The 24,693-nt window shown below is 41.8% G+C and overlaps 1 protein-coding gene across 1 annotated transcript; it reads left to right on the top strand.

Annotated features, from left to right (window-relative positions):
* Window positions 1–180: 180 nt before the first annotated feature.
* Window positions 181–24,503, top strand: Tfrc (transferrin receptor; the record flags this gene model as incomplete). Its single annotated transcript, XM_005383119.2, is given in 18 exon segments — window positions 181–239; window positions 930–1,131; window positions 1,671–1,881; window positions 4,102–4,251; window positions 4,773–4,878; window positions 7,329–7,442; window positions 7,897–7,995; window positions 8,548–8,687; window positions 10,949–11,106; window positions 12,151–12,270; window positions 13,552–13,637; window positions 14,221–14,284; window positions 15,510–15,577; window positions 16,552–16,610; window positions 16,819–16,900; window positions 18,981–19,202; window positions 20,932–21,072; window positions 21,649–24,503. Coding segments are annotated over 18 exon segments (2,301 nt in total). The 3' UTR covers window positions 21,892–24,503.
* Window positions 24,504–24,693: the final 190 nt, after the last annotated feature.

Raw genomic sequence — 24,693 nt, 5'->3', positions numbered from 1 at the left:
ATTACAAGCTTGTGCCACCATGCCTGGCTTAATATTTTTTGGTTAAAGATGTTTTCTAGAAAAATGATAATTTGCAAGAAAGTTTGACATATAATTAAAGTAGCCTAGTAAAGAAAAGTCTTCATTAACTTGATACAGTGGCATCTATCTTATTATATTTATTGTCTGTTTCATGACCAGGTTCTTCTGTGTAGCAGCTCAGAATGATGAATCAAGCCAGAGCCACGATCTCGAACTTGGTAAGATGTTTTCCATTTTAGGTCTATATCTGCAAGAATGTGAGATATACAAGCATAGCTTCTACCCCCCCAAACTGTCACCAGGCATTCTTTTATACTTGAACTGGTCATCTTGAGGTCTAAGAGATCCCACAGAGGAAGGGTGTGCTCAGTTTGGGTTTAAGTTAATTCTAGAAATATTGTAAGAAGGTTCAGGTAGTTTGGATGTGTTGAGGGTGTCCAGGTAGGTAAAGATGAGCTAAGAAAGCGCAACTCAAAATGTATAGTAGGAGCTGGGCGCTGTGGCCTGTGCCTGGGGTCCTAGCTATTACAAGGCTGAAGTAGGAGGTTCATTTGAGCTCAGGAGTTTGGGGGCAACCCAGGCAACATAGTAAGACCATGTCTCCTTTAAAACAAGAATGATAGTGGTGGTGAGGGGGTGTGTGATAATTAGAAAACATATGAAAATAAACCTGGAATGAAAGGGATGCATAGGATGAAGTCCAGCATGTGATGCAGCCTTCATCCACCATCTACAGAAGTGGGCACGGGAACAGTGCTGTTTTGAAGGGGGATCTTCATTTCTTTTAGGAATGTAATCAAGTCATAGCACTGGGCTACTAACAAGCATAATATGTGAGCAGACTTGCTGTAAATGCTAATTCCCTTCTCCTTTATGATGCTTTCTTTTAAAAAAAAAAAAAATCCCAGTTTGGTGGAGAACCATTGTCATACACCCGATTTAGTCTGGCTCGGCACATAGATGGAGATAACAGTCATGTGGAGATGAAACTGGCTGCAGATGAGGAAGAAAATGCTGACAGTAACGTGAGGGCCAATGTCAAAACACCGAGAAGGTGTACCGGAAGCCTCTGCTACAGTGCTATCGCGGTCGCCCTCTTTTTCTTAATAGGTAGGTGTTTCTTACACCCAGCTCTGGGAAGGCCATTATTTCAGCTCAGCTATTTATTCTGTACTTTTTAAGTGCCACTGTGCACGGAATAAGACTACGATAGTAACTTAGATTCTGTACCTGCCACTGAATTTAGTCTGGTGGGAAAAGAGAAAGCTGTGAGTCATTGCAGTAAAATGCACAGATGTTATACTAGAAAGAGCACGGGATCCTTGATGCAGGATACTCGAGGCATGGAAGCAGCCTGAGGTTTCAAGGAAGATTTTTGGTTAGAAAAAATACATACCTGTGTTTTAAACAGGTAACTGTAAAATAGTTGTTGTACAATTTATTATATAATGTACGGGATTATGTGATTTAAAATCTTTAAATTTAAAATCTTTAAATAACTACACCATGGTGCTTTATTTGCTTTCTGATTACCTAAAATTTAATTGAAAATCAGTATTTTCAAGACTTGGGTGATAATATTAACAGTTCTTATGGAGCTGGATTACAAATGAATTCTATGAGTTTAGCTTTACAACTTTTTATCTTAGGCTTTATGATCGGGTACTTGGGCTACTGTAAACGCATAGAAGCCAAGGGTGCGTGTGAAAGACCGGCAGTCACGGAGGTGACGAAGGGGTCAGAAGACCTGGAGCAGGAAGAAGAGGAGATGCCCCAACTACCTTCTCGCTTATACTGGGAAGACCTCAAAGCCATGCTGTCAAAGAAACTCGACCCCGCAAAGTTCGGCAGCACCATCAAGTAAGCTTGAGCGGCTCCCTGAGCCCAGCTGCAGTACCCGAGCAAACACTGCCGACTGGGTGTGGTGACACCACACCGCTGTGGCAGATGCGAGGAACATTTAGAGGAGGGGAGGCTTCCCTCAGTTAGCTAGGGCAGGGGTGAGAGAGATCAGTAAGAATTGAAACTGTGGGGCTGGGGATTTAGCTCAGTGGCAAAAGCGCCTGCCTGGCAAGCGCAAGGTCGTGAGTTCGGTTCCCGGTACCAGAGAAAAACCGAAGGGAAAAAAAAAAAAAAAAAGAATTGAAACTGTGCTGGTAGGCAATTGAGAACTTTTCTGAAAATGTACATACAAGTCCTTTCTCTGTCATGATTTTGGTGTCTTATTTCTTGGTCTCGGGCTTTCCTCCGATGTTCCATCATATCCTCTTAACAGTGTCGTGCTGAGCTCTGCTGCTGTCCCCACTCATCAGGCTTTTTCTTCATCGTGGATCATGACTTACTTGAGTGACTTTATAGCTCTGGTATTTCTTAAGTTCTGCTGGTTCTCACTTATTAACCTATAGCCCATCCGTAAGGTTTTTGTCCTTAGATTTTTATTTTTAATTTTTTGGTGTTTTGGGATAGTCTCACTGTGCATTTAGGCTACTCACCTGTGTAGCCTGGCTGCCCTCACAACGCGTGGCAATCCTCCTGTCTCAGCCTCCTAAGTGCTGGGATTATAGATATACACCACCATGCCCACCTCCGTCCTTAGTTTTTACTTTACGTCTCTGTAAAGAACAAATTAATCTTTTGCCTTTTCATAGCTGCTTACAGTTTCAGTGGTTTTAAATTATAAATCTTGGCATTTTTACTTTTGCGGTCCCCCGCTTTTGTTTTTTTGAGACAGGGTCTTGCTTTGTACTTCAGGTTCACCCTGTGAACACTATTGTACTCTAGGCTGGCCTTGAACTTACAGTGATCCTCCTGCCCCAGCCTGCTGAGTGCTAGGATTACAAGCTTGTACCACCATGCCCGGATGTAAGGTTTGTTTTTTTTTTAATTAGTACATGTTTGTAGCACATGATGACATTTATTATGGGAGCTGGTACATGTACATAATACACCTTAATCCTTTTTTGTCCCTTTCCGTCCAACTGTTGTTCCCCTTCCTATTTGAAAAAGCTCTTCCATGTTTCCCCTTCTTTTTTTTTAAAATCCATTTTCCTTCCTTTCTTTCCTCCTCCCTGTATTTCTTGTTCCCTTCCCATTTGAGAAAGATCTCCCTGTTTATCCTTTATTTTGCTCTTTATTTATACTTTGGGTTTCTCATATAAGAAAGCCACGTGATACGTAAGTGCGTGTCTCAGATTTATTTTACGTAACATTATGGCCTCAAAGTGCGTTTGTTTTCCTACAGATGGCTCAAGTTTATCCTTTATGACAGGGTAGTACTCCATTGTGTGTAAATACCACATTTCCTTTATCTATTCATCTATTGATGGATACAAAGAGTGCTTCCAAAAGTTTTATTTGTTTTTGGTTTTGAGATAGGATCTCACTCTTTAGTTCAGGCTTGCATTGAACACACTGTGTAGCCCAGGCTGGCCTCAGACTCATGGTGCTCCTCCTGCCTCAGCCTCCCTACAGGCGTGTGACACCATACCTGCTGGCTCCCTAGATTTAGCTATTGAGTTGTGCTACTATAAATATGGGTGTACCTAGATCACCTTAAAATGATGACTTGTATATGCATATGTTACACAACTGGCATTATGGATAAAGGTAACACATGTGGGTAGTCCATAAAAAAATATGTACATATTAGTAACAGTTGAGTTTATTTAGAAAGCACTTGGGAGATCAGACAATGAGCACTTTTATCCTGGGGGATTCAGCATGCTTTAAAGAGGTGAAGGTGGGAGCTGGACGCCCCGTGTCCAGCAGCAGGAGGATCACGGGCTGCTCTTGGCTGTGGTGGGTCTCCTGGAAGCCACCCTACGAGAGTGTGTCCTATTAGGGTGGGGCTCTCCAAGGAGGGTTTTGTGGTGGGCAAAGAGGTTTGAGCAAGTTTGCAGAAATGTTACTTAAGACATTTTGGTGTAATTTTATTCTGTGTTTTTCTCTGTCTAGCAATGCCAGAGTTTGGGTCATTGTTCATATATCAACTATGAGGGATAATACAAATCAGTTTTTTTTGATTCTTGAGTTAAACATTAATTTTAAATATGCATTTTAATTGAGACTTCTTTCTTCCAGACAGCTGAATGAAAATACATACATCCCTCGTGTAGCTGGATCTGCACAAGATGAGAATCTTGCCTATTTTGTTGAGAATCAGTTCAGTGAATATAAACTCAGCAAAGTCTGGCGGAATGAACACTATGTAAAGATTCAGGTCCAAAACAGGTATGTGAAAGATGGTAAATTTACAGGAGTAAGTAATTTCATGTATGGAAAATAGGATAGACTTCCCTTTTTTTGTTTTTTGTTTTGTCTTTTTGAGACAGGGTCTCCCTCTGCAGTTCAGGCTGACCTTGACCTCACTTTGTGGCCTAGGCTGGTCTTGAACTTGGAAGGATCCTCCTGCCTCAGCCTCCTGAGTGCTGAGATTACAGCTGTGTGCCACCACTTAGGCCTTGGTAGACTTTCAAAGTAAGAATCAGGCCTTAAGATACCAGTAAAAGTCCCTGGAGGCAAGAAACAGGCCAAATGCTAGACATACTAAAGGTTTTTATTTGTTTGTTTTGAGGCAAGCTCTTGCTATGTAGTTCATACTGGTCCTAAACTCACTATATAGCCCAGGCTGGCCTTGAACTCACAGTGATTCTCCTGCCTCAGCCTCCCTCCGGAGTGTTGGCCTAAGGCTATTTTTTATCCAAGGACAGCCTTAGCTTCATTTTAATGTATTTTTTTTTTTCTTTTTTAAGCACTGCTCCAAACTCTGTGACTCTGACAGGTGCAAATAATGACCTGTTGTACCTAGTGGAGAATCCTGAGGGTTATGTGGCATACAGCAAAGCTGCGACAGTTACTGTAAGTAAGGCAAACAGTGCAGGAGGCTCTGCTCTCCTTGACTCACTTGGCTAGTCCTTGTCTGTGCTACCCCTTTTTCCTCTTCTTTCTCTGCTGTTCTTAGGCGTTATACTCTTAAGTTCACTGGTAAGATGTAACTGACCATGCAACAGACATTCTTGCTGTCAGCCCTCCAGGGTCTCAGTCAGAATAAATTACAAGACTTAAATAGATCTTACTGCTCACCTCTTTGGTCACTCTGACCTCCTTACTCTTCACATGATGAAACTCACCAATAAGATCACTAACTTTCATTTTGCCCAAGTGAAAAAGGTTTAAGCATAAAAAGCTCCCACCTCAAGACCCCTATAAAATTTTACTGGGTGAGGTAGCGCACACCTGTAATCCCAGCACTTATGAAGACTGAGGCAGGAGGATTGCCATGAGTTTGCGGTCAGTCCAGACTCCATAGGGAGTTCAGGTCCACCCTGGACTACTTAGTGAGGCTCTATCTCAAAAAAACTAAATAAGTAAAATTTTAAAAAGTTGCTTTTCCCTTTGCCAGTACCCCCCTAAACACAGAGCAATTTGTTCCCGTACTTCGTGAAAATCTCTTCTCTAGTATTGCCTCATTAGGGAGAGTTTTCTTATTTTTCCAAAAATACTTCTCTTCACTCTCCCCTCATTGTGCCTTTATTTTCTTCACAGTATTTCTTGCACCTGACATCACCTGTCCATTTATTTCCGCTAAGGTGTGAGCGCCATGAAGAGTGAACTCAGGGTTACTTTCATTCACTGACGTGTCGCAGAGCCTTGGAGAGCTCTTGACACATGGCAGGATTCTAAGTGAATGCAGATTCCAGATGGCCCACATGAGGATAGATGTAAACACCCATCTTGGCTGGGCATGCAGCTTGGTGGTTGAATGCTTGCCTGTGATACATGAGGTCCTAGATTCAATCCCCAGCACCACAGAAACTGACAAACTGGCTGGGGTCTAGTCTTAGTTTGATTCTTTTATGTTTGAGCTTTTAAAACTTGGCCTGAGAAATTGAAAATAGCCAAGTAGAATTAGGGTAGAGAGGAATAACAGGATCTTGTTATGTAGTTCAGGCCTACCTTGAACTTACTGTGTAGCCCCGGCTGGCTTCGAACTTGGGGCAATCCCCCTGCTTCAGCCTCCCGAAGTACTGGGATTATAGGTGTCCACTGCCACACCTGGCTGTTATTATTATTATTATTTTTTTTTTTTCTTAAAAAACAAGGTCTCACTTTGTAGTTCTGGGTGGCCTTGAATTCACTATGTAGCCCAGGCTGGACTTGAACTCGAGGTGATCCTTTTACCTCAGCCTCCTTAGTGCTGGGATTACAGGCATGTGCCACCATTCCTGGCTTATTATCCTTATTATTTTAATGATGATATTTTCAGGTTAAAACTCACACTAGGTTGATTCCTGGTACAAAAAAAAAAAAAAAACAAACAGAAACTCACACTGGGGGTATATCTAAGGGGTGCAAATGAAATTAGATGGTTATTATCTTTTTGTTACCTGTATCACCACTTTCCCTAGTATCTATAAGCCAGGAGTTTAGAGATAGATTGTTATAGAACATAAGGGGCTGGGGATATAGCTCAGTAGCATAAGTGCTTGCCTGGCAAATACAAGATCCTGAGTTCGATCCCCAGTACCAAAAAAAAAAAAAGATTATTATAGAACATGGAAGACCGTATTTCATCTGCAAGCCTTATATTCAGATGCTAGGTTGTGGTCAGGTTATACCTGCTCTTGGGAACAATATAGAGTTTAGGAACATTGTGATGACAGCTTATATAATCATCTAAGAATTGGTTTATGCAGGATACTTTATTCTAGGGTATGGCATTTCAGATTTTTTTTGGAGTTTTATTATCAGGCCTTTCAGTTAAATCTATTCCTACTCCACATCTGTCCTCAAGTGTCAGAGGTTCATGTGTGGAAACCTTATGTAACTGATGCTTCTATGATGAGCATATATATGCCTCTGTGCTTAACAAATGCTGTTATCCTTCCTCTTCCCCAGAAAATACCCTGTAAAGGTGGCAAGACATAAGGAAAGACATACATATAGGAAGCCAGAAATCTTGATTTCATTCTTGTTTTGTTTTGTTTGTCTTTTTTGATACAGGGTCTCACTGTGCAGCTTAGGCTGGCCTTGAGCTCCCTTTGTAGCCCAGGCTGGCCTCAACTCATAGAGATCCTCCTGACTCAGCCTCCTGAGTGCTAAGAATATAGCCTGTGCCCACCCTGCCCAGCCTTGATTTCACACCTGAAGCCTGTTTTGACTTTAGAGTGTTTGTTTTCTTTTACCCTCCACCCCATTTTTTCTTCTCTTGGTTTCCTGTCCTCGGTTTGATCTGTAAAAACTCTTCTGTTTCACGTTCTATAGTTGATCTGACTTGATCTTCATTAAACCTAATATGTTTGTTTTAGGGTAAACTGGTTCATGCTAACTTTGGCACTAAAGAGGACTTTGAGAATTTGAACACTTCTGTGAATGGATCTTTAGTGATTGTAAGAGCAGGGAAGATCCCTTTTGCAGAAAAGGTGAGTATGGGTTATTTTAAATACATTGTACTTCAGTTACATGACATTTTCTTAAGTTACAAATGTTTCAGTTACAGGTATGTCGTATTAAAAAGAAAAAAAAGAAAAACTAAAAGCCAAATATAGGGCTGGGGATTTAGCTCAGCAGCACAGTGCCTGCCTGGCAAGCACAAGGTCCTGAGTTTGATTCCTGGTACCAGAAAAAAGTTAAATCTATGTAGTGATTTGAGAGTGGAAAACATCAAAAGACAGTGGTTGTTTTAGACGCGTTTTCATTATTTCTATTTTCCAGACTGTTCTTAATGAGTTAGTTTTATGAAGATTTTTTCCCATGAGGGTGCGATTGGAAATACTGGGAAATCATTCTGGTCCTTTAACATAAAGTCTAGTATGTGTTATTCACGTTTTGTATAATCAGATCTTTATTTTCTGAGCTTTTTGTGTTTTTCTGTAGGTTTCAAATGCTGAAAGCTTAAATGCACTTGGTGTCTTGATATACCTGGACCAAGCTAAGTTTCCCATCGTCAGGGCAGACACTCCAATCTTTGGTCACGTAAGTTCTTTTTGAGTTCTACTTGTTACTGGATTCCATCCACCTTAGTAGAAATAGAACTGCACCTTCCTTTAATACTCTTCTGGGAGAGTTTCAGCAGAAAGCAAGATTTTGATTATGCTGACTGTGAGATCTTAGTGGTAGTAGTTCTTCATCAGCAGTACCTTGAACTGACAATTAGTCAATATACCTCTTGATAAAAGTACTTCATCACCCAGGTGTGCTGGTGCACTCAGGAGGCTAAGGCTGGGTAGCTGTGAGTTCAAGACCAGCTTGTGCTACATACGTAGTGATTTCAAGGCCAGCCTGAACTACATAGCGAGACCCTGCCCCCCCCAAAAACAAAACAAAATTTAAAAAGTACCTCATCAGTAGTGCCATCAATTGAGAATTTGGCAAGTCGTACATAAAAGTGAGTCACATTGTAGTCACAGACTTTGAGACTTTAGGCTGCTAATGTAGTGTAGGCGCTGGCCTCATATCAAGTCTGAGGCTTCTAGGAAACTTCCTGAGGAAGTGCTGGCAGAACTAGTTACTCTCTTGTTTTTCTAGGCTCATCTGGGAACAGGCGACCCTTACACACCCGGTTTCCCTTCTTTCAATCATACCCAGTTTCCACCGTCTCAGTCCTCTGGATTGCCTGCCATTCCAGTCCAAACCATCTCCAGACAGGGTGCAGAAAAGCTGTTTGAGTAAGTTCTTAATTGAAAGCTGTCTTGCAGGGTGAGGCTTGTGATGCGGGAAGAATGAAGTTTCAGTTGATTTGATCAAGGATTAAACATTTGTTTGTAATTTTACACTTGTGGGAATTTGAAGGTGATTAACTATTAATATGGATAAAAATGAAGACTTTTTCATTCATAGAGTGGTCTTGCTAATAGATACTGCACTTGGGAACTCAAGAGTCCTTGTCCACCTCACCCCAGTGGATCGCTTCTGGAATTTGAAATGTGGTTTTTCTGGGTTAGTTCTTACTTGAGTAGTCTCTGATGGAGCACTTTGTCGCCTATGGCCACACACTGAGTTACTGGAGAAAATGTGTTAGAATTGATGTTGAGTTATTCTCTGTAATGTCCATTAGTGCTGGATTATTTGTTTTTTAACAGCATACAATGATTTTCATCTCCTTGTTACAGACTGTATGTCCTCAGTTCTCAGGAGTTTTTTTACTGTGACAATTGGTTCTCTTGGGTATTCTCCTTGGAGTAGTAATACCTCTCTTTAAAAATAGAAACTAAAGCCAGAGTGTCACACGCCTATAATCCTAGCTCTCTGAACTATTTAGTGAGACCCTGTCTCAAAAAACAAACAAAAGAACCTAAAACTAAGAAAAAACCACCACCACAATGGAAACAACAAAAAGTAGAACTAGCCAGGTATAGAGGTGCCTGCCTGTGATACCAGCACTTGAGAGGCTGAGGCAGGAAGATTACACAAGTTTGAGGCCAACCTGGACCATGTAGTGAGACACTGCCTCAATAAACAACCACCATAGACCAATAAAAAACAAAACAAAACAAGATTCATCAAAAAATAAAACTAGAACCTAATGGGGCATAGTGGCACATGCCTGTGGCCCCAGGTCCTTGGGATGGTCACTGCAGACCACACGTTCCAGACCAGCTTGCCCAGCAGAGCAATACCCTCATCTCAAAAAAAGGCAGTCTAATAGATGTACATGAATCCATTTTTTCCTGGTACTGGAGATTGAACCTAAGGCCTTATTAGGACTGAGCCATATCTTTATCCCAGTTTTTTTTTTCTTTTTTTTTTTGTTTTGTTTTGTTTTGTTCTGGTACCAGGAATTAAACTCACAACCTTGTGCTTGCCAGGCAGGTGCTATGCCACTGAGCTAAATCCCCAGCCCTTTTTTTTTTTTCTTTTTAGATGTGGTCTCACTATGTAGTTCAAGCTGGCCTTGAGCTCACTATGTAGCCCAGGCTGGCCTTGAACTCATGGCGATCCTCCTGCCTCAGCTTCCCAAGTGCTGGGATTACATGCATGCACCACCATGCCCAGCTTAATATTTGAGGTAGTCTCACTAAATTACATACACTGGGCTCAAACTTGCGATTCTCCTGCCTCCACCTTTCAGGGTGTTGGAATTATAGGTGTGTGTCACCATGGTTGGCACATTTTTATCTTGATGTGGAATATTTCCCATGTGGTATCATCACAGGCTGGATATCTATTTTCAGACCCTTATTAAAGCATCTGGGTGACACAGAACAAGTTACTCTCACTTCCAAATCGGTTTCATCTACTTAGTTGCATTGATAGGTAAAAAGATCTGAGTTTCTAGAGTGGTTGGCCAAAAATGAAGAGCATCTACGTGTAAGAGCTTTGTAAATCCCATGTGACTGTTCATGCTAAGAGCGTTTGTACTAGGTGAGTCTCACTGACTCATTCTACCTTATTTTCCCCAACCTGTGAAGCCAGTTCCTTCTTACACAGTAAGGAGCAATAATGTTTTGTCTTACGTTTATGCTAGTTAGATCGCTGGAGCACTAATTGTTTGGGTAACGTGAGGAATCAGTTGGGAAGATTCACCAGCAGCACCAGAATGTTCTTTGTAACTGAAAAGAGTGTAAAGGGAAAAAGGTTGGGCAGCATGAAAATATATTAACGGATTTTTATGGGACGTCCCCCGGAGTCCATCTTGGTATACATTTCTGATGTAAACTGTAACTTTGTCTCTGGCAGAAGAGCATATATTAGATGTGGATAGGTAGAAACTTTTTTAAACTTTGATTAAACTAGAAAGTAACTCATGACTTTCAGAGGATGGCCTTCAGATTAGAGCAAGGTGTGAGTGGTCAGCAGGGACTGAATTATCCGTGTTCTCTTTGTGCCCTTTTAGTCTGAACCTCACTTGAGCCAAAAAATGCAACTGACTTTGTAAACCTGGGGAAGTAACTAACTCAGAGCTCTGGTGCCTGTTCTCTCCTTGCAGAAATATGGAAGGAGAGTGTCCCACCAGTTGGAGAACAGACTCTTCCTGTAAGCTTCACTCCAACCAGAACAGGAATGTGAAGCTCACTGTGAACAATGAGCTGAAAGAGATAAGAATCCTTAACATCTTTGGAGTTATTAAAGGTGTTGAAGAGCCAGGTAAAGCCTTTGTTTTGTGTTTCCCCGCGTAATATCTTTCAAAAAAATAAAAACTGGCTTAGGTCTGTGAAGTGCTAAATCTTATCTCTTCTAAGATAAGCTACTTAGATAGTCAGCTTTATTGGGACATAACAAGGCCCTAGCAAGTTGGTTTGTTAGAAACTACTACTAGAAAATCTGTGTTTAGTTATTGACAAGACCAAAGGTGAGAACATTTTTCTTAAGGGGCAGAGGAACATTTTGAGCGGGGAGGCTGGTACCAGGAATCAAACTCTGGACCTAGAGCTTGCCAGGCCAGCGCTTGTGCTGCTGAGCTATATCCCTGGCCCCAAGATGAACATTTTATGGGGACAGTGTCTATTACAACTGTTTGGCCCATGTAGCACAAAACAGGCATAGCCACTATGTAAAAATAGCACACAGGCTAGTTTGCCGATGCCTGCAACTATTTAAATGCAATCAAATAGTCACCTCATTTAGAAAGGAAAACCCTTGTACTTAACTAGTTAACTACTAAACGATTAATCAGCCCAGATACACAGTCACTGAATAAACGTAAATGGTAAAAAAGAGAAAGTAGTGACAGTAATAAGAGAAAAAAATAATATTGTCCTGTGATTTTTTTTTTTTTTAATTCCTGGCATCCTAAGTCAGATCTAAAGTTAGGCTTTTTCATCCGTTTTATATATATGTATATATACACACATACATATACACATACACACGCACACATATATATATATACACACACCCACACACACACACACATATACATATATATATATATATATATATATATATATATATGATACTTTTCCTTTTTGGGGGTTTTTTGAGACAGGATCTCACTATATAATCCAGGCTACCCTTGAACTCACTATGTAGCCCATGGCTACTCCTGCCTCAGCCTCCTGAGTGCTGGGAATGCAGGCATGCGCCACCATGCCTAATGATACTTTTCTATTGTGCTTATTCTATCTAGACTTTGGTGTTACAGAACAGTTTCAAAGTTGATTCATAAAATTTATTTTGTTTTCTTTTAAGATCGCTATGTTGTAGTGGGGGCCCAGAGGGATTCTTGGGGTCCTGGAGCTGCGAAGGCCAGTGTGGGAACTGCTCTTCTGTTGGAACTTGCCCGGACATTTTCAGATATGGTCTTAAATGGTAGAGTACAAACTTTCAGACTTTTGAATAGTACATCTTAAAATTCTCTTATACTAGACCCTCAGTTCTTTTTTTAGACCACACCTTTATTTTTATTTATTTTAAATATTAAAATTTCTTATTAATACTGTGCATGTTTACAGTATGTAATGAGTACCTTCATTGTGGGGAGTTGGTGTGTGTTTATATCTTAATTATTTTTACTTCTCCTCTTGATATCTTGGACCACATTTTTTAAAAAAAAAAAAAACAAACATGGTCTCACTATGTACTTCAGGCTAGCTTTGAACTCACTATGTAGTCCAGGCTGACCTCAAACTCACAGTGATCCTCCTGCCTCAGCCTCCTGAGAGCTGGGATTATAGGTATGCACCACCACACTCGGCACATTTTTTTTAATTAAGTTTATTGGTACATTTTAGGTATGCATAATGATCACATTTATCATAGGGAATTTATCCCTGTACATAATGTATCTTGATTCTTTTTTCCCCCTTCCTTTACCCTCCCTCCAACCCCTCTTCCCCCTCCTTATTTACAAAAGCTTGTTTCCATTTTTTCCCTTCTTTTTGCATTTTTTTCTTTTTTCTTCCTTACCCCCTTATAGTTCCCCTTCCCATTTGAACATTTTCTTCCTATTTCACAATATCTGCCAGGCATGGTGTCGAATGCCTGTAATCCCAGCACCTGGGAGGATCATTTCGAGGTTTTTGTTTTTTTGTTTTTTTTTTTTTGTCTTTCTGAGACAGGGTCTCACTATGCAGTTCAGGCTGGCCTTGAGCTCACTTTGTAGCCCCGGCTGGTCTCGAACTCGCAATGATCTTCCTGCCTCAGCCTCCTGAATACTGGGATTACAGGCATACACCACCATGCTCAGTTTGTCCTGTTACTTAAATTTGTGAATTTTTATTTGATTTGATAAAAGTAATCCCATTTTTTAAGTGACCTGCATCTCAGCCAAGTGCTCTCAAAGAAGACAAGCATTATGCTTTTGCTGTAATTTCAAGTATCTCTTGGTCTGGAGGTTAAGGCCCCCAAACAATGGAGTAGTAGAGGAGCGACTCCCAGTACGCCAGTGCCTTACAGATGATCTCTGAGCTTCTCTGTAGATTACTTTAAAATTTGATTCCAGTTCCTTTAGTGTTCTTTTACCTGGAGTCTCAAAAGGAAAAGATCTACTTTTGAAATCTGTCATCTTGAATCAGAAGCTCCGGGTTCAGTTAGCAGTTACCTGCCTGAAACCTTTCCCGAGGTAAAGCTGACTGTTTTGTTTGGGTTCAGGTGGATTTAAACCCTGCAGAAGCATCATCTTTGTCAGCTGGAGCGCTGGAGACTTTGGAGCCGTTGGTGCCACTGAATGGCTAGAGGTATTTGCCCCAGCCATACTGCGGGGTCCCTGAACTCTACTGGCTTAAGCTGACCTCCAGAAACTACGCTACGAGGGCCCTATCAGGGCTCGTTACCCCACTACTGTCTGTGCGGGAAGTCTCAGCAGGAGCCAGATTTCAAGATGAATCCCTAATATCAGCTACCATCTGTGTTGAATGCCTATGAATAAATACATGTTACTAGTATTTTATTCTTAGGTGCAGTACTGGGGATTGAACCCAGGGCTTTTGCAGTAAGCTACATTTTCAGCCATCCTGCGCCCTTTAAAAAAGCTGTATTTAGTTTTGGTTTTTTAGGCCAAGTCTTGTTGTGTAGTCCAGGCTGACCTTGACCTTGACCTTGAACTCAGCATCTTGAGTGCTAGGTTTATAGGTGTGCGCCGCCAGCCTGGCCTCTTTTTAAATTTTGAGGAAGGGTCTCACAAGTTGTCTAGTTTGGACTCAAATTTGTGATTTCCCGCCTAGCATCCCATAGTGCTGGGATCACATTTGCCACCATGCCCAGTTCAGAATACATCTTACTACATTATGTTAATATGTAAATTAATGTCTTCTCTTCCAGGGATACCTTACCTCTCTGCATTTAAAGGTTGTCACTTACATTAATTTGGATAAAGCTGTCCTTGGTAAGTCTCTCCTTTACTCGCGGTTTGTGAATGCAGGTAAACTATTTAGGAAACAGCAGAAGGAAACCTTCTAAAGCAGAACCTTGTCATTTTCACAGATCACATGGGCCGTAACTAGATGTAAATAATCCGTCAAGTTACAGGGCAGGCTCAGATGGTCTCGCTGAGCAGCGGTTCTCAATGTTCTCAGATCAGTAGTGTCAGTACTGTTAGGAATGGAAATCTGAGGTCACAGCCCACGTCTTCTGAGTCAGTAACAAGAGTGTGGGCCCAGAAAACGTTAAAGCATAGAGCGTGGTCCTCTGGGGACAGTACATGTCTTCCTGGTTTGTGCGCACTGATAGAAATACTAGGCAGCAAACTTTGAAAGGAATTTGAATGTCATTTAAATGAGAAGATAAACGGAGAATAGTGAAATGTGGGCATTGGGAAGAAAAAGGAAGGAGTTGCAATTAAACTAAATCTTCCAGAGACTAGTCATTACTCACCAACCTGTGGAGTAGAATTGTTAATTTTGCTTTAAATGTAAAGCTACTCCAAAAATGTTGAAAAAAATTACACTATAATACGCAAATTCAAGGGATAGGCACTCTGCTGGGCATGGTGGTGCACGCCTGTAATGCCAGCACTTGGAAGGTTGAGGTGAGAAGATCACTATGAGTTCTAGGCCAACCTAGGCTGCATAGTGAATTTAGGCCAGCCTAAACTACATAGTGAGACCCTGTCTCAAAAAACCACAAACACAAAAGAAAAGAAAAGGAGTAAGAGCCTGGAGTCAAGTTAGAATTATATAGTTGATAATGATAAAAAAAGTGGCTCCTAAATTACTTTTTTCGTTGTCTTTTTGAGACAGGGTCTCACTATGTAGTTCAGGCTGGCCTTGAAGACACATACAGGCCAGGCTGGTCTTGAACTCCAGTGACCCTCCTGCCTCATCTTCCCAAGTGCTGTGATCATAGGCATGCACCACCATGCCTGGCTTCTTAAATTATTTTTTGTCTACTTTATATACTATTTGTACAGGGCCACAGATCTAGGTTATGTTAAAGACAGGGTCCTACTATGTAGTATGTAGTGCTGCATGCCTGTGTAGTATGTAGTGCTATGAGTGCTGCATGTAGTATGTGTACCACCACACCTGGCACTAGATGTTGTAGTTGTAATAATATCAATGTGAAAATTGCTTGACTGGAAAAGAGGCAATGTTAAAATAATGTCTTTGCAGGTACTACAAACTTCAAGGTTACTGGCAGCCCAATGTTGTATAAACTTATTGAAAAAACGATGCAGGAGGTGAGTGTGTGTACCCCTAACTACAAAAATGTAATTGAATGCTTTTGGCAAATTTGCATGGGACAAAAATCATTAAACTATGATGACTAATCGGTAGTGGATTTAGAATACGCTTTGCGGCAGCCCTGTTTAAGTGATGCTCTTGGCTTACCAGTCCCTCGCCTGTGGAGCTGTGTCAGGTGAGGGAGGTGGTAGAGGCAGGGCTCAGTACCGCAGAAGGCACAGTCACCTAGGAACAGTACCAGCACGGGAGGCCTGAGCTACCCTGTAGGTACCCACGAGTCTTCAGGAAGGGTTAAGTGGACCTCGAATAAGGCAGGTGAAATATTCATTGAGTAGAGACAAACACATGAATGACAATAGTTTTGCACAAGGGAGGGATATGTGAAAAAGAATTTTTGCCTCAATAAGGGGCTGTTGGAGTAGTAAAGTGGAAACAGAAAAGGTGAGGTACTAGATGAGGGCCTTACTTTCCCAGTACTCTAGAGATCCCTACTGGGTCTCGGCCAAGGTGTTTGCTGGGTAGGCTGGCAGCACAAAATATGCTACGTGGACACAGGATTATCATGGAGGCTGGAGAGGGTTTTTTGTTCTCTTTTTTTTTTTCTGGTCTTTGAGATAGAGTCTCGCTGTGTAGTCCAGGCTGTCCTTGAGCTCACTTTGTAGGCCAGGCTGATCTCAAACTCATAGCGATCCTCCTGCCTCAGCCTCTTGAGTGCATAGCTTTTAAGATTATGGTGCAATCCCTTTTAAAATGTCAATTAAGAAGAACGTTACTTTTTTTTTAAGTGTTGACAGTGCAAATCTAGGAAGAATAACCTAAGAAGTTTGAGATTGTTTCAACTGTCTGAAGTATTTTTTTTTTTTTGAAGAGGATATAATGTAGTATTTTTATGACTATTTAGAGATGTTAGTGCCTAGCCTGAATAAGTTCAGAAAAGTTATTTGTTATAACTTTACTTCTTATTTTATAGGTGAAGCATCCACTTACTGGAATGTCTCTGTATAAGGATAGCAACTGGGTCAGCAAAGTGTAAGTTGAGGGAAGTGAGCAAGCCAGTAGAAAAGCAGAATCGCCCAGCAGCTCCTACCACACTGGGGAGGAAGCCAACCCTCGCCTTGCAGTGAGCTGAGCTGTAACTGGAGATGCGCCTGGAGAACGTACTGGGGTCAGGGAGGGCTGCGTGTAGCACAGTCTGTTCAGAAAGCGGTCTGAAGACGTATTCTTGCTCTCCTTGCAGAGAGAAACTTTCTCTGGACAATGCTGCTTTCCCCTTCCTTGCACATTCTGGAATTCCAGCAGTTTCCTTCTGTTTTTGTGAGGTAAGTCCGAGGAACTCTGCAGGGTTACACATTCAGTCTTCTTTCTGTAACTGAGCCCAGGTTTCCTGGGGTGCTTCAGTGGTTTGACGGAGTCATACACATGAAATTGTTGGATGTTCCCTTATTATCAGTCTTAACATAAATTTATCATCTCTGCTTAACTAGCGTTTCAGTTTGTTACTAAACTTCCCTGGAGTATGCTGAGTTTTCAAAATTAAGTAGCCAGGGCTGGGGATTTAGCTCAGCGGCAAAAGCGCCTGCCTGGCAAGCGCAAGGTCGTGAGTTCGGTTCCCGGTACCGGAGAAAAAACCAAAAAAAAAAAAAAAAAGACAGTGTCAAAATTAAGTAGCCAGTAGCTACCTAGTAAGTAGTGCAGTTCACGGTATTTCCATCAAACAGAAAATTTTACTTGGACAACACTTTTAGATACCTATTGAAGTCCTAGATGTTTTGTCCCGAAATGTTAGTGTTTTAAGCAGATTTATAGGTAAAAGCCCAGAAATCAGGTGCAAGATTGTTGACAGAACTTAACTGACCATGTTGCAGAAAATGCCATTGGGAGGGCACAAGAGCCGGGGAGCAGGTACCGAAGGCCAGCTGGGGAGCGAGGCTGAAGCCCTTGTGCTCCGGCACTAGCACTGGAAATCCAGGCCTGCAGCAGGGCTTCTGAGGGTGAGGGTTGGGCGTGGCTCACTGCAGAGGCCCTGGGTTCAGTCTTCAGTGCTCCCGACAGGAAAGAAAGAACTGGGAGCAGGGGCTATGGCTGAAGGAATTTATGGATGATTTCTCTTGATTGTCACGTTTTTTTTAAAAACATCAAACGAGGGGCTGGGGATTTAGCTCAGCGGCAAAGTGCCTGCCTGGCAAGCGCAAGGTCGTGAGTTTGGTTCCCGGTACCAGAGAAAAACCAAAAAAAAAAATAAAAATAAAAACATCAAACGTGCCAGGCATGGTGGTGCACACCTGTAATCCCAGCACTTGGGAGGCTGAGGCAGGGGGATCGTTGTGAGTTCGAGACCAGCCTGGGCTACAAAGTGAGCTCACGGCCGGCCTAAACTGCAGAGCGAGACCCTGTCTCAAAAAGACAAAAAAATAAAATAAATGTGATCTGAGATGAGAAATTCCTGCAGTGCTGGTGAAGGGGTGGAGCCATAGACGATGTACAGTCTGAGTGAGGTTGAACCACAGGATTATCGGTGACACTGCCCCCGAGGACACTGTTGTGGAAGAGTTAGCATTAAGAGGTAGATAATGACGCTGTCTAATGTGCCAAGCATGGTGGCGCATGCCTGCGATCCGAGCACTCAGGCAGGAGCTTCCTACAAATTCGAGGCCAGCCTGCACTACAAAGTGAGACCCTGTCCCAAAAAACAAAAACCACAAAAAATTAGAACAGTAAATGCCTAACTCTGTGCCTAAAGAAGCACTGATTATTTTGTTACGAATGTAATGTGCGTGAGTGGACCAAGTGTCACATGAGGAAGAAGGCAGGTTTTAGTCTTAAGAGTAATACTTTGGGCTGGGTGTGGTGGTGCATGCCTGTAATCCCTGCACTACAAAAACGAGACTCTGTCTCAAAACAAACACGAAAAAGAATAATACTCTATATTGATGATTCTGCTTTTGAGGCAAAGTCTTGCTGTGTAGCCCAGGCTGGCCTTGAACTCACAGCAATCTTCCAGCCTCGGCCTCCTGAGTGCTGGGACTACACGTGTGTGGCACCACACCCAGCAAGAGTAATACCTTATACCTTATATTGAAATGACCTTTCATGTCCCCGTTAATATGGGCCAGACATCCTAAAAAGAAAAGAAAGGGTACAGCTTCAGGGAGTTTGCCCAGAAATGTGTTCAGGGAATGCAGAGATGCTAGAACATGGGTTCTATGGAACCCGGAGGACAATAGTCATTCTAGGAGCAGATCAGATTCAGAGGCAGTAGCCACAGATAAGAGATGCAGGTGGGGTGGGAATACATTAGACACAGGAGAGAATTGCAGTAACTGTTAACTTTGGTAAAGCCAGAATGCCCGGCTCCTACCCTTCTGACGCACAGAATACAGTGGCTTCCTTTACTTCCAGGACACCGACTATCCCTTCCTGAGTACCGCTATGGATTCCTACGACGTGCTGATGAGGGAGATTCCTCAGCTGAATAAATTGATGTATGCAGCAGCAGAGGTGGCTGGTCAGTTCCTGATTAAACTGACCCATGATTTTGAATTGAACCTCGACTACGAGATATATAGCAACAAAATGCTTTCATTTCTGAGAGAGCTGATGCAGTACAGGGCCGACATAAAGGTAAGCGCTAATTGCAATTAGGTTTTGTAAAAATTAATTTTAAAATGTATGGGCCTGGTGGCACATGTCTACATGTCTACAGTCCCAGCACTTAGGAAGCTGAACTACATGGTAAGACCTTTTCTCAAAAAAAAATTTAAATTTATTTTTAAGTGATACATTAAAAACTTTAAAATTGCACAGGCTTATGGGAAGTGCATGTGATGTTTTGATGCACGTGTTCACTGTGTAATATCTAAATCAGGGTACACCCATCTCAACCACCATTTCCTTGTGGTGAAAATAACAAAAATCTTGTAGCTTTTTGAGACATAGAGCATCGACCAGTCATGGTGGCATACACCTGTAATCCGAGCACTCGGGAGGCTGAGGCAGGAGGATCACTGTGCATTTGAGGCCAGCCTGAACTACATAGTGAGACCTGTCTCAAAAAAAAAAAAAGTAGTACATCTTCTTTACAGTCAATAGCAGACCAGGACTTATACATTCCACCTATGGGTAAGATCATGCAGTACTTGTCCTCCTGTGCCTGGCTTATTTCACTTAACAGAACGACCTCTAGTTCTGTCCACATTGTCATAATGACAGGATTTCAGCCTTTCATATGGCTGCATGGTAGTCCACTGTTACATGTTCACCCATGTGTTCCTCATCCACCATCTGATCTGGTGGACACCTAGTTTGTTTCCATTTTGAGGTGCTGAGAATAGTACTGTAATAAAGAGGAATGTAGGTGTCTCTTCCATATGCTAATTTCATTCCTTTGGATGTATAATCAGGAGTGGGATTTCTGGATCATATAGTAGTTTTATTTTTAAACTTTCTGAGGAACCTCCACACCATTCTCCATAATGGCTGTACTAAGTCACACTCCCATGAGATTAGGTTCTTATTTCTGGAGTACTAAGTGGTTTGAAGTATATTTCTAGGGAAGGATATGATTAGTAACCAAAAGCGCATTTTAAAGTTAACTGTAATTTTGCATAGAATTAATAACTCATGTGTAAAAGAAGTCACGTGACTGTGGGTTACAGGTCTAGGATAGACCATAATAGGTGTTTTCAGAATAGAAAGCTGTCTTGTTAACCTACATGTAGGTATGACCTGGACAGTCCGAACAGCTCCAATGTAAGTTTGGACTGTGTACCTTTATAATTTTATTTGGTGTTGTTGATCCTATGTGTCTGGTATTCAAATACTGAGTCAAATGAAGTTTAGTGAGTAGTTTTTAGCTTATTTTATGGCAGTAGGAGCTGATTTAACAGCTCTTAACTGAAGTAAATCACTAATAAACAAATCTTAACTATTATGCCTTTCTTGAAACACTTTTCACTGTTGAAAATGGGACTTAACAGATGGAAATAAGTTGAACTTGACTGACCGGAATGTTCAAAGTTTTTCCTTATAGGGAAGTTGAAAACAATATAGTGTAGGGGATGATACACTTTTTCTTAAGTTATGTTGGGTTTCTCAATGAAAACAGTTTTCTAATAATGCTAAGGATGGAGAATTGTACTGTCTGCTGGGTAAAGATGAGTATGTAATCATGGGTTTATGCAGCCTCTGGTACATATTTCTGAAATCTGGCTTTCTGAGTCTTGAGTTTATCTGTGAGTCATTTCCTTTTATTGGAACCTTCTCAGTTGCCACCTGTAAGGTAGAAAGGTCTAGGAATAACACACCTAGGAATGGGCCTTGTCACGCTGAACACAATGTCTTTCTATTCCAGGAGATGGGGCTGAGCCTGCAGTGGCTATATTCTGCTCGTGGGGACTTCTTCCGTGCTGCTTCCAGGCTGATGACGGATTTCCACAATGCTGAGAGAACAAACAGATTCATCATGAAGGAGCTGAATGATCGTATTATGAAAGTAAGTAAAGTCTGGAGCGGGGTGGGGGGGCTAAATTATGTACATTTTTAATTGGTTAATCTTACATTTCTAAAGAGTGGGGTAGCTCGAAGCCTGGAGTCCTTTGCCACTTTAGAATTGAGTGCAGATTTTAACACTTAGCAAGATCTAAAACGAACCTGTCTAATCTGGAAATAACGAGACATTGGATGGTATATTAATTTTGGGAAGGTTAAAAACCATTTTTTAGGGGATGTGGATGTAGCTCTGGTAGAATGAGTGCTCTCCACACACAAGGCTATGGCTTCAATTCACAGCACCAGAAGGAAAAAAAAAGAGAAAGAAGGAAAAAAAGAGAAAGAAGGGAGAAGAAAAGCATGCTGAGCATGGGTTATAACCAAAAGTAATCTCAGTATTGATTAAAGTTCACTTTAATAAGGCATCCACAGGTTGCTTTCAAATCTTAACCTGAGAAAAGCGGTAACTTGTTCCGCTTTGCAAATTCAGAAGCTTAACATTTGAAGTGGAGGGTGAGGGTCTGTTGCTCACGAGGCCCGTAGCACTGTGCATGCCATCTTGTCCTTCTCGTTTGCACAGGTGGAGTACTACCTCCTGTCACCCTACGTGTCCCCGAGGGAGTCTCCTTTCCGGCACATCTTCTGGGGCTCCGGCTCTCACACTCTGCAGGCTCTGCTGGAGAACTTGAAGCTGCGTAAGAAAAATAAGGCTGCTTTTAACGAAACGCTATTTCGGAACCAGTTGGCTCTGGCTACTTGGACCATTCAAGGCGTTGCAAATGCCCTCTCTGGTGACATTTGGGATATCGACAATGAGTTTTAAATGTCATAAGCATAACTAATTTAAGAACAACAGGGTATTCTTTCTAGACTTGTTTTGGTCATGCTAAATTTTCAGTAGGGCTATAAAACCTAATGTTACAGTTCTATCCAGTCATCTTGATATATTAGATGTCTTTAGGCAGAGCTTTTAATACCGGGTAGGTCCCTGCACTTCAAGTTAAAGTGAATAACCACTTTAAAATTTTTCCTTGATTGTCTCTAGAATTTAAGTGCTTTTTAATGTAACTGCCTCTTTGCATCCTTTGCTGAAAACGTGAGAACAGTTACGCGAACTATCGCTGTAAATCCCAAGGACATGGGCGGTGTCTTCTGAGATGGGGAGAAGATATTTTGTCCTGGAGGTCAGAGTGGTAGCTCAGTGTGATCATCACATTTGATGCTGGCAGGAGCTGCCAGGTTGCAAGCCTCCTCCAGGCGAAACACATGCTCTCCCGGAAGGACCCGGCTGTCTCCGCACCCTGCAGTGAGACAGTCAGCCTGCAGAGAGAGGCCTGAGATAGAGGTCCTTCCACTGGTCAAATGAGGTTCAACTGTTGATTGCAGGAGAAAGGCCTTAATGTATGAACTTCGTGTTATTAGAAGTGGAGATCAGACACCAAAGACTTGCAGTGTACTCTTTTCCTGTGACCTGCTTCGTAGCCTTTGTGTAGTTCTTTGTTGTTTTTTCTTTTTCCCCCAAAGTTCTGAAAGAGAACCAGTCTTAGGCATCTAATTTTAGACTCAGTTTGTCAGACTTTAAAGAACACATTGCCAAATTTTGGCCAAAGTGTTAATCTTTCAGGAAAGCTTTCTATCATTTTGGCACTGAGATATTTATTGTTTATTTATCAGTGACAGAGTTCACTATAAATGTTTTTTTTATAGAAGATAATTATCGGAAGCAGTGCCTTCCATAATTATGACAGTTATACTGTCGTTTTTTTTTTTAATAAAAGCAGCATCTGCTAATAAAACCCAACAGATACTGGAAGTTTTGCACTTATGGTCAAACTTGAGGGTCTTAGAAAACAGCCGCAAGCCATATAAAATTGGAACACTAAGCATTGGGAAAAAAAACTAAATTTAATTAGGGTTGCTAATCAAGATGAATTTCTGTCTACCTGGCCAGATAAAATTGATAACTCTCTTAAATGCAATGAATTCTGACCACATTATAAATGAGTATCACTTAAAGGCTGTGGTAGTACTCATATATACAAAATTTTACAGCTCAGTTTGTCTGTGGTATAACTGAAATTCCAATTTTGCAAAATTTCCAGTACCTTTGTCACAAACCTACTGACATTATCAGGAGCAGTGTCTTCCATAATGTATAAAGAACAAGGTAGTTTTTGCCTACCACAGTGTCTGTATCGGAGACAGTGCTCTCCATATGTTACACTAAGGGTGTACGTAATTATCGGGAACAGTGTTTCCCATAATTTTCTTCACGCAATGACATCTTCAAAGCTGAAGATCGTTAGTATCTAACATGTATCCCCAGCTCCCTGTAACTCTCCTTTTACTTTTAGTTGCAGAAACATTTTGTGGTCATTAAGCATTTGGTGGATAAATTCAACTGCTATAAAGTAAACTGCTACTTCCTTCAAGATCCTTTTTTTTTTTTTAAAGCTTAACATGGGTGTTTTGTTACCTTTTGTGGTTTCTCCACGTCTTCTGCCTAGTGGGATAGTAGCATACATTTGTTATGTTTGCTGTTGGTAAATGAATTTAACTGTCCCCTCATTTGCATGTTACCTGTAAACTTAGTTCAGGAAGTTTGAATCTAGGGTTGAGCTTTTGGCTTAAAGCAAGGGAACTTGTGTAGGTTTGGGAGGGTGGGGGGTGCGGGCTGGGGAGGCGAGGCTTGCAGGAGGCTCTTTGATCGTGCCTGGCTCCCGGTTCTCGTGGGTGGAATCATGTAGATAAGCACAAGTATGGAGGCTACACGAGTAAAGGCTTATTTTCTACTCCACCACCGCAGTGAGCCTGATCACCACTGTCTGTGTAGGGCAGACCTAAACTGCCACCTAAATGAAAAGTTGGTATGTTCTTAAATTTGTGTCACTCACCTGAGTTACAGTAGACCTCGATTACTTTGCAGCCCCACTGAGCTGCGTCGCTGTTCAGTCTGTAATCTTCACGGTGTTCTGCACTGGGCCGGTGTTCAGTGTTGCTAAATGAGAAAAAGCTCAGCGACCTTCAGGGCACAGTGTGAATCAAGGTCATATACTTGACTGCAGGACGTCTCTGAGGAACCAACCCTCTTCTGTGATTAGGGCTTACATCCAGTGGAGCAGGTCGGTCAGTTGTAAGAGGCTTCCTGTTCCTGAAGGAGATTTGCGTCTGGCTGGTGACAGTTTGCTGGTCCCTAGAGATTCCTTTTCCCGGTTAAGAGCATGTGGTTGGAAGCTGAGGGATGAATTGTGACCTCTGTCCTGATGGACTGCGCTAGCACTCACGTGGCCTTGCTGTTTGCTCTGTGAGTGCTCTGGACATTGTAAACTCGCCAACCTCCTGTAAATAAGAGCTGTGCCTGGCTAATGTCCTCAGCCTGTATGTGTGGCAGTATGGCGATTCCCTGTCTGATTTAATAAAATGTTTGAATACTCAGTTGTTGTTGTTTAAAGAACAGCGCGTCTGTCAGTTACGACCCTCTGCAGACATGTAACCCAAGTCCACCCCGTTAAACTGGTCTTCAGTCCATCGCAGTAACAAAACTCCAGTCTCATTGCCAAGGAATTCTTGGTTCCTCTGTCAGTCCCCACCCTATTCTTATTCCCTTAATTTGCTGCCTCCGACA

Source organism: Chinchilla lanigera, unplaced genomic scaffold (assembly GCF_000276665.1).
Source record: "Chinchilla lanigera isolate Chin_1 unplaced genomic scaffold, ChiLan1.0 scaffold00019, whole genome shotgun sequence".
NCBI classification, from domain to species: Eukaryota; Metazoa; Chordata; class Mammalia; order Rodentia; family Chinchillidae; genus Chinchilla; species Chinchilla lanigera.
Note: the sequence above shows the minus strand (reverse complement) of the source record. Positions and strands in the feature narration are given on the sequence as shown.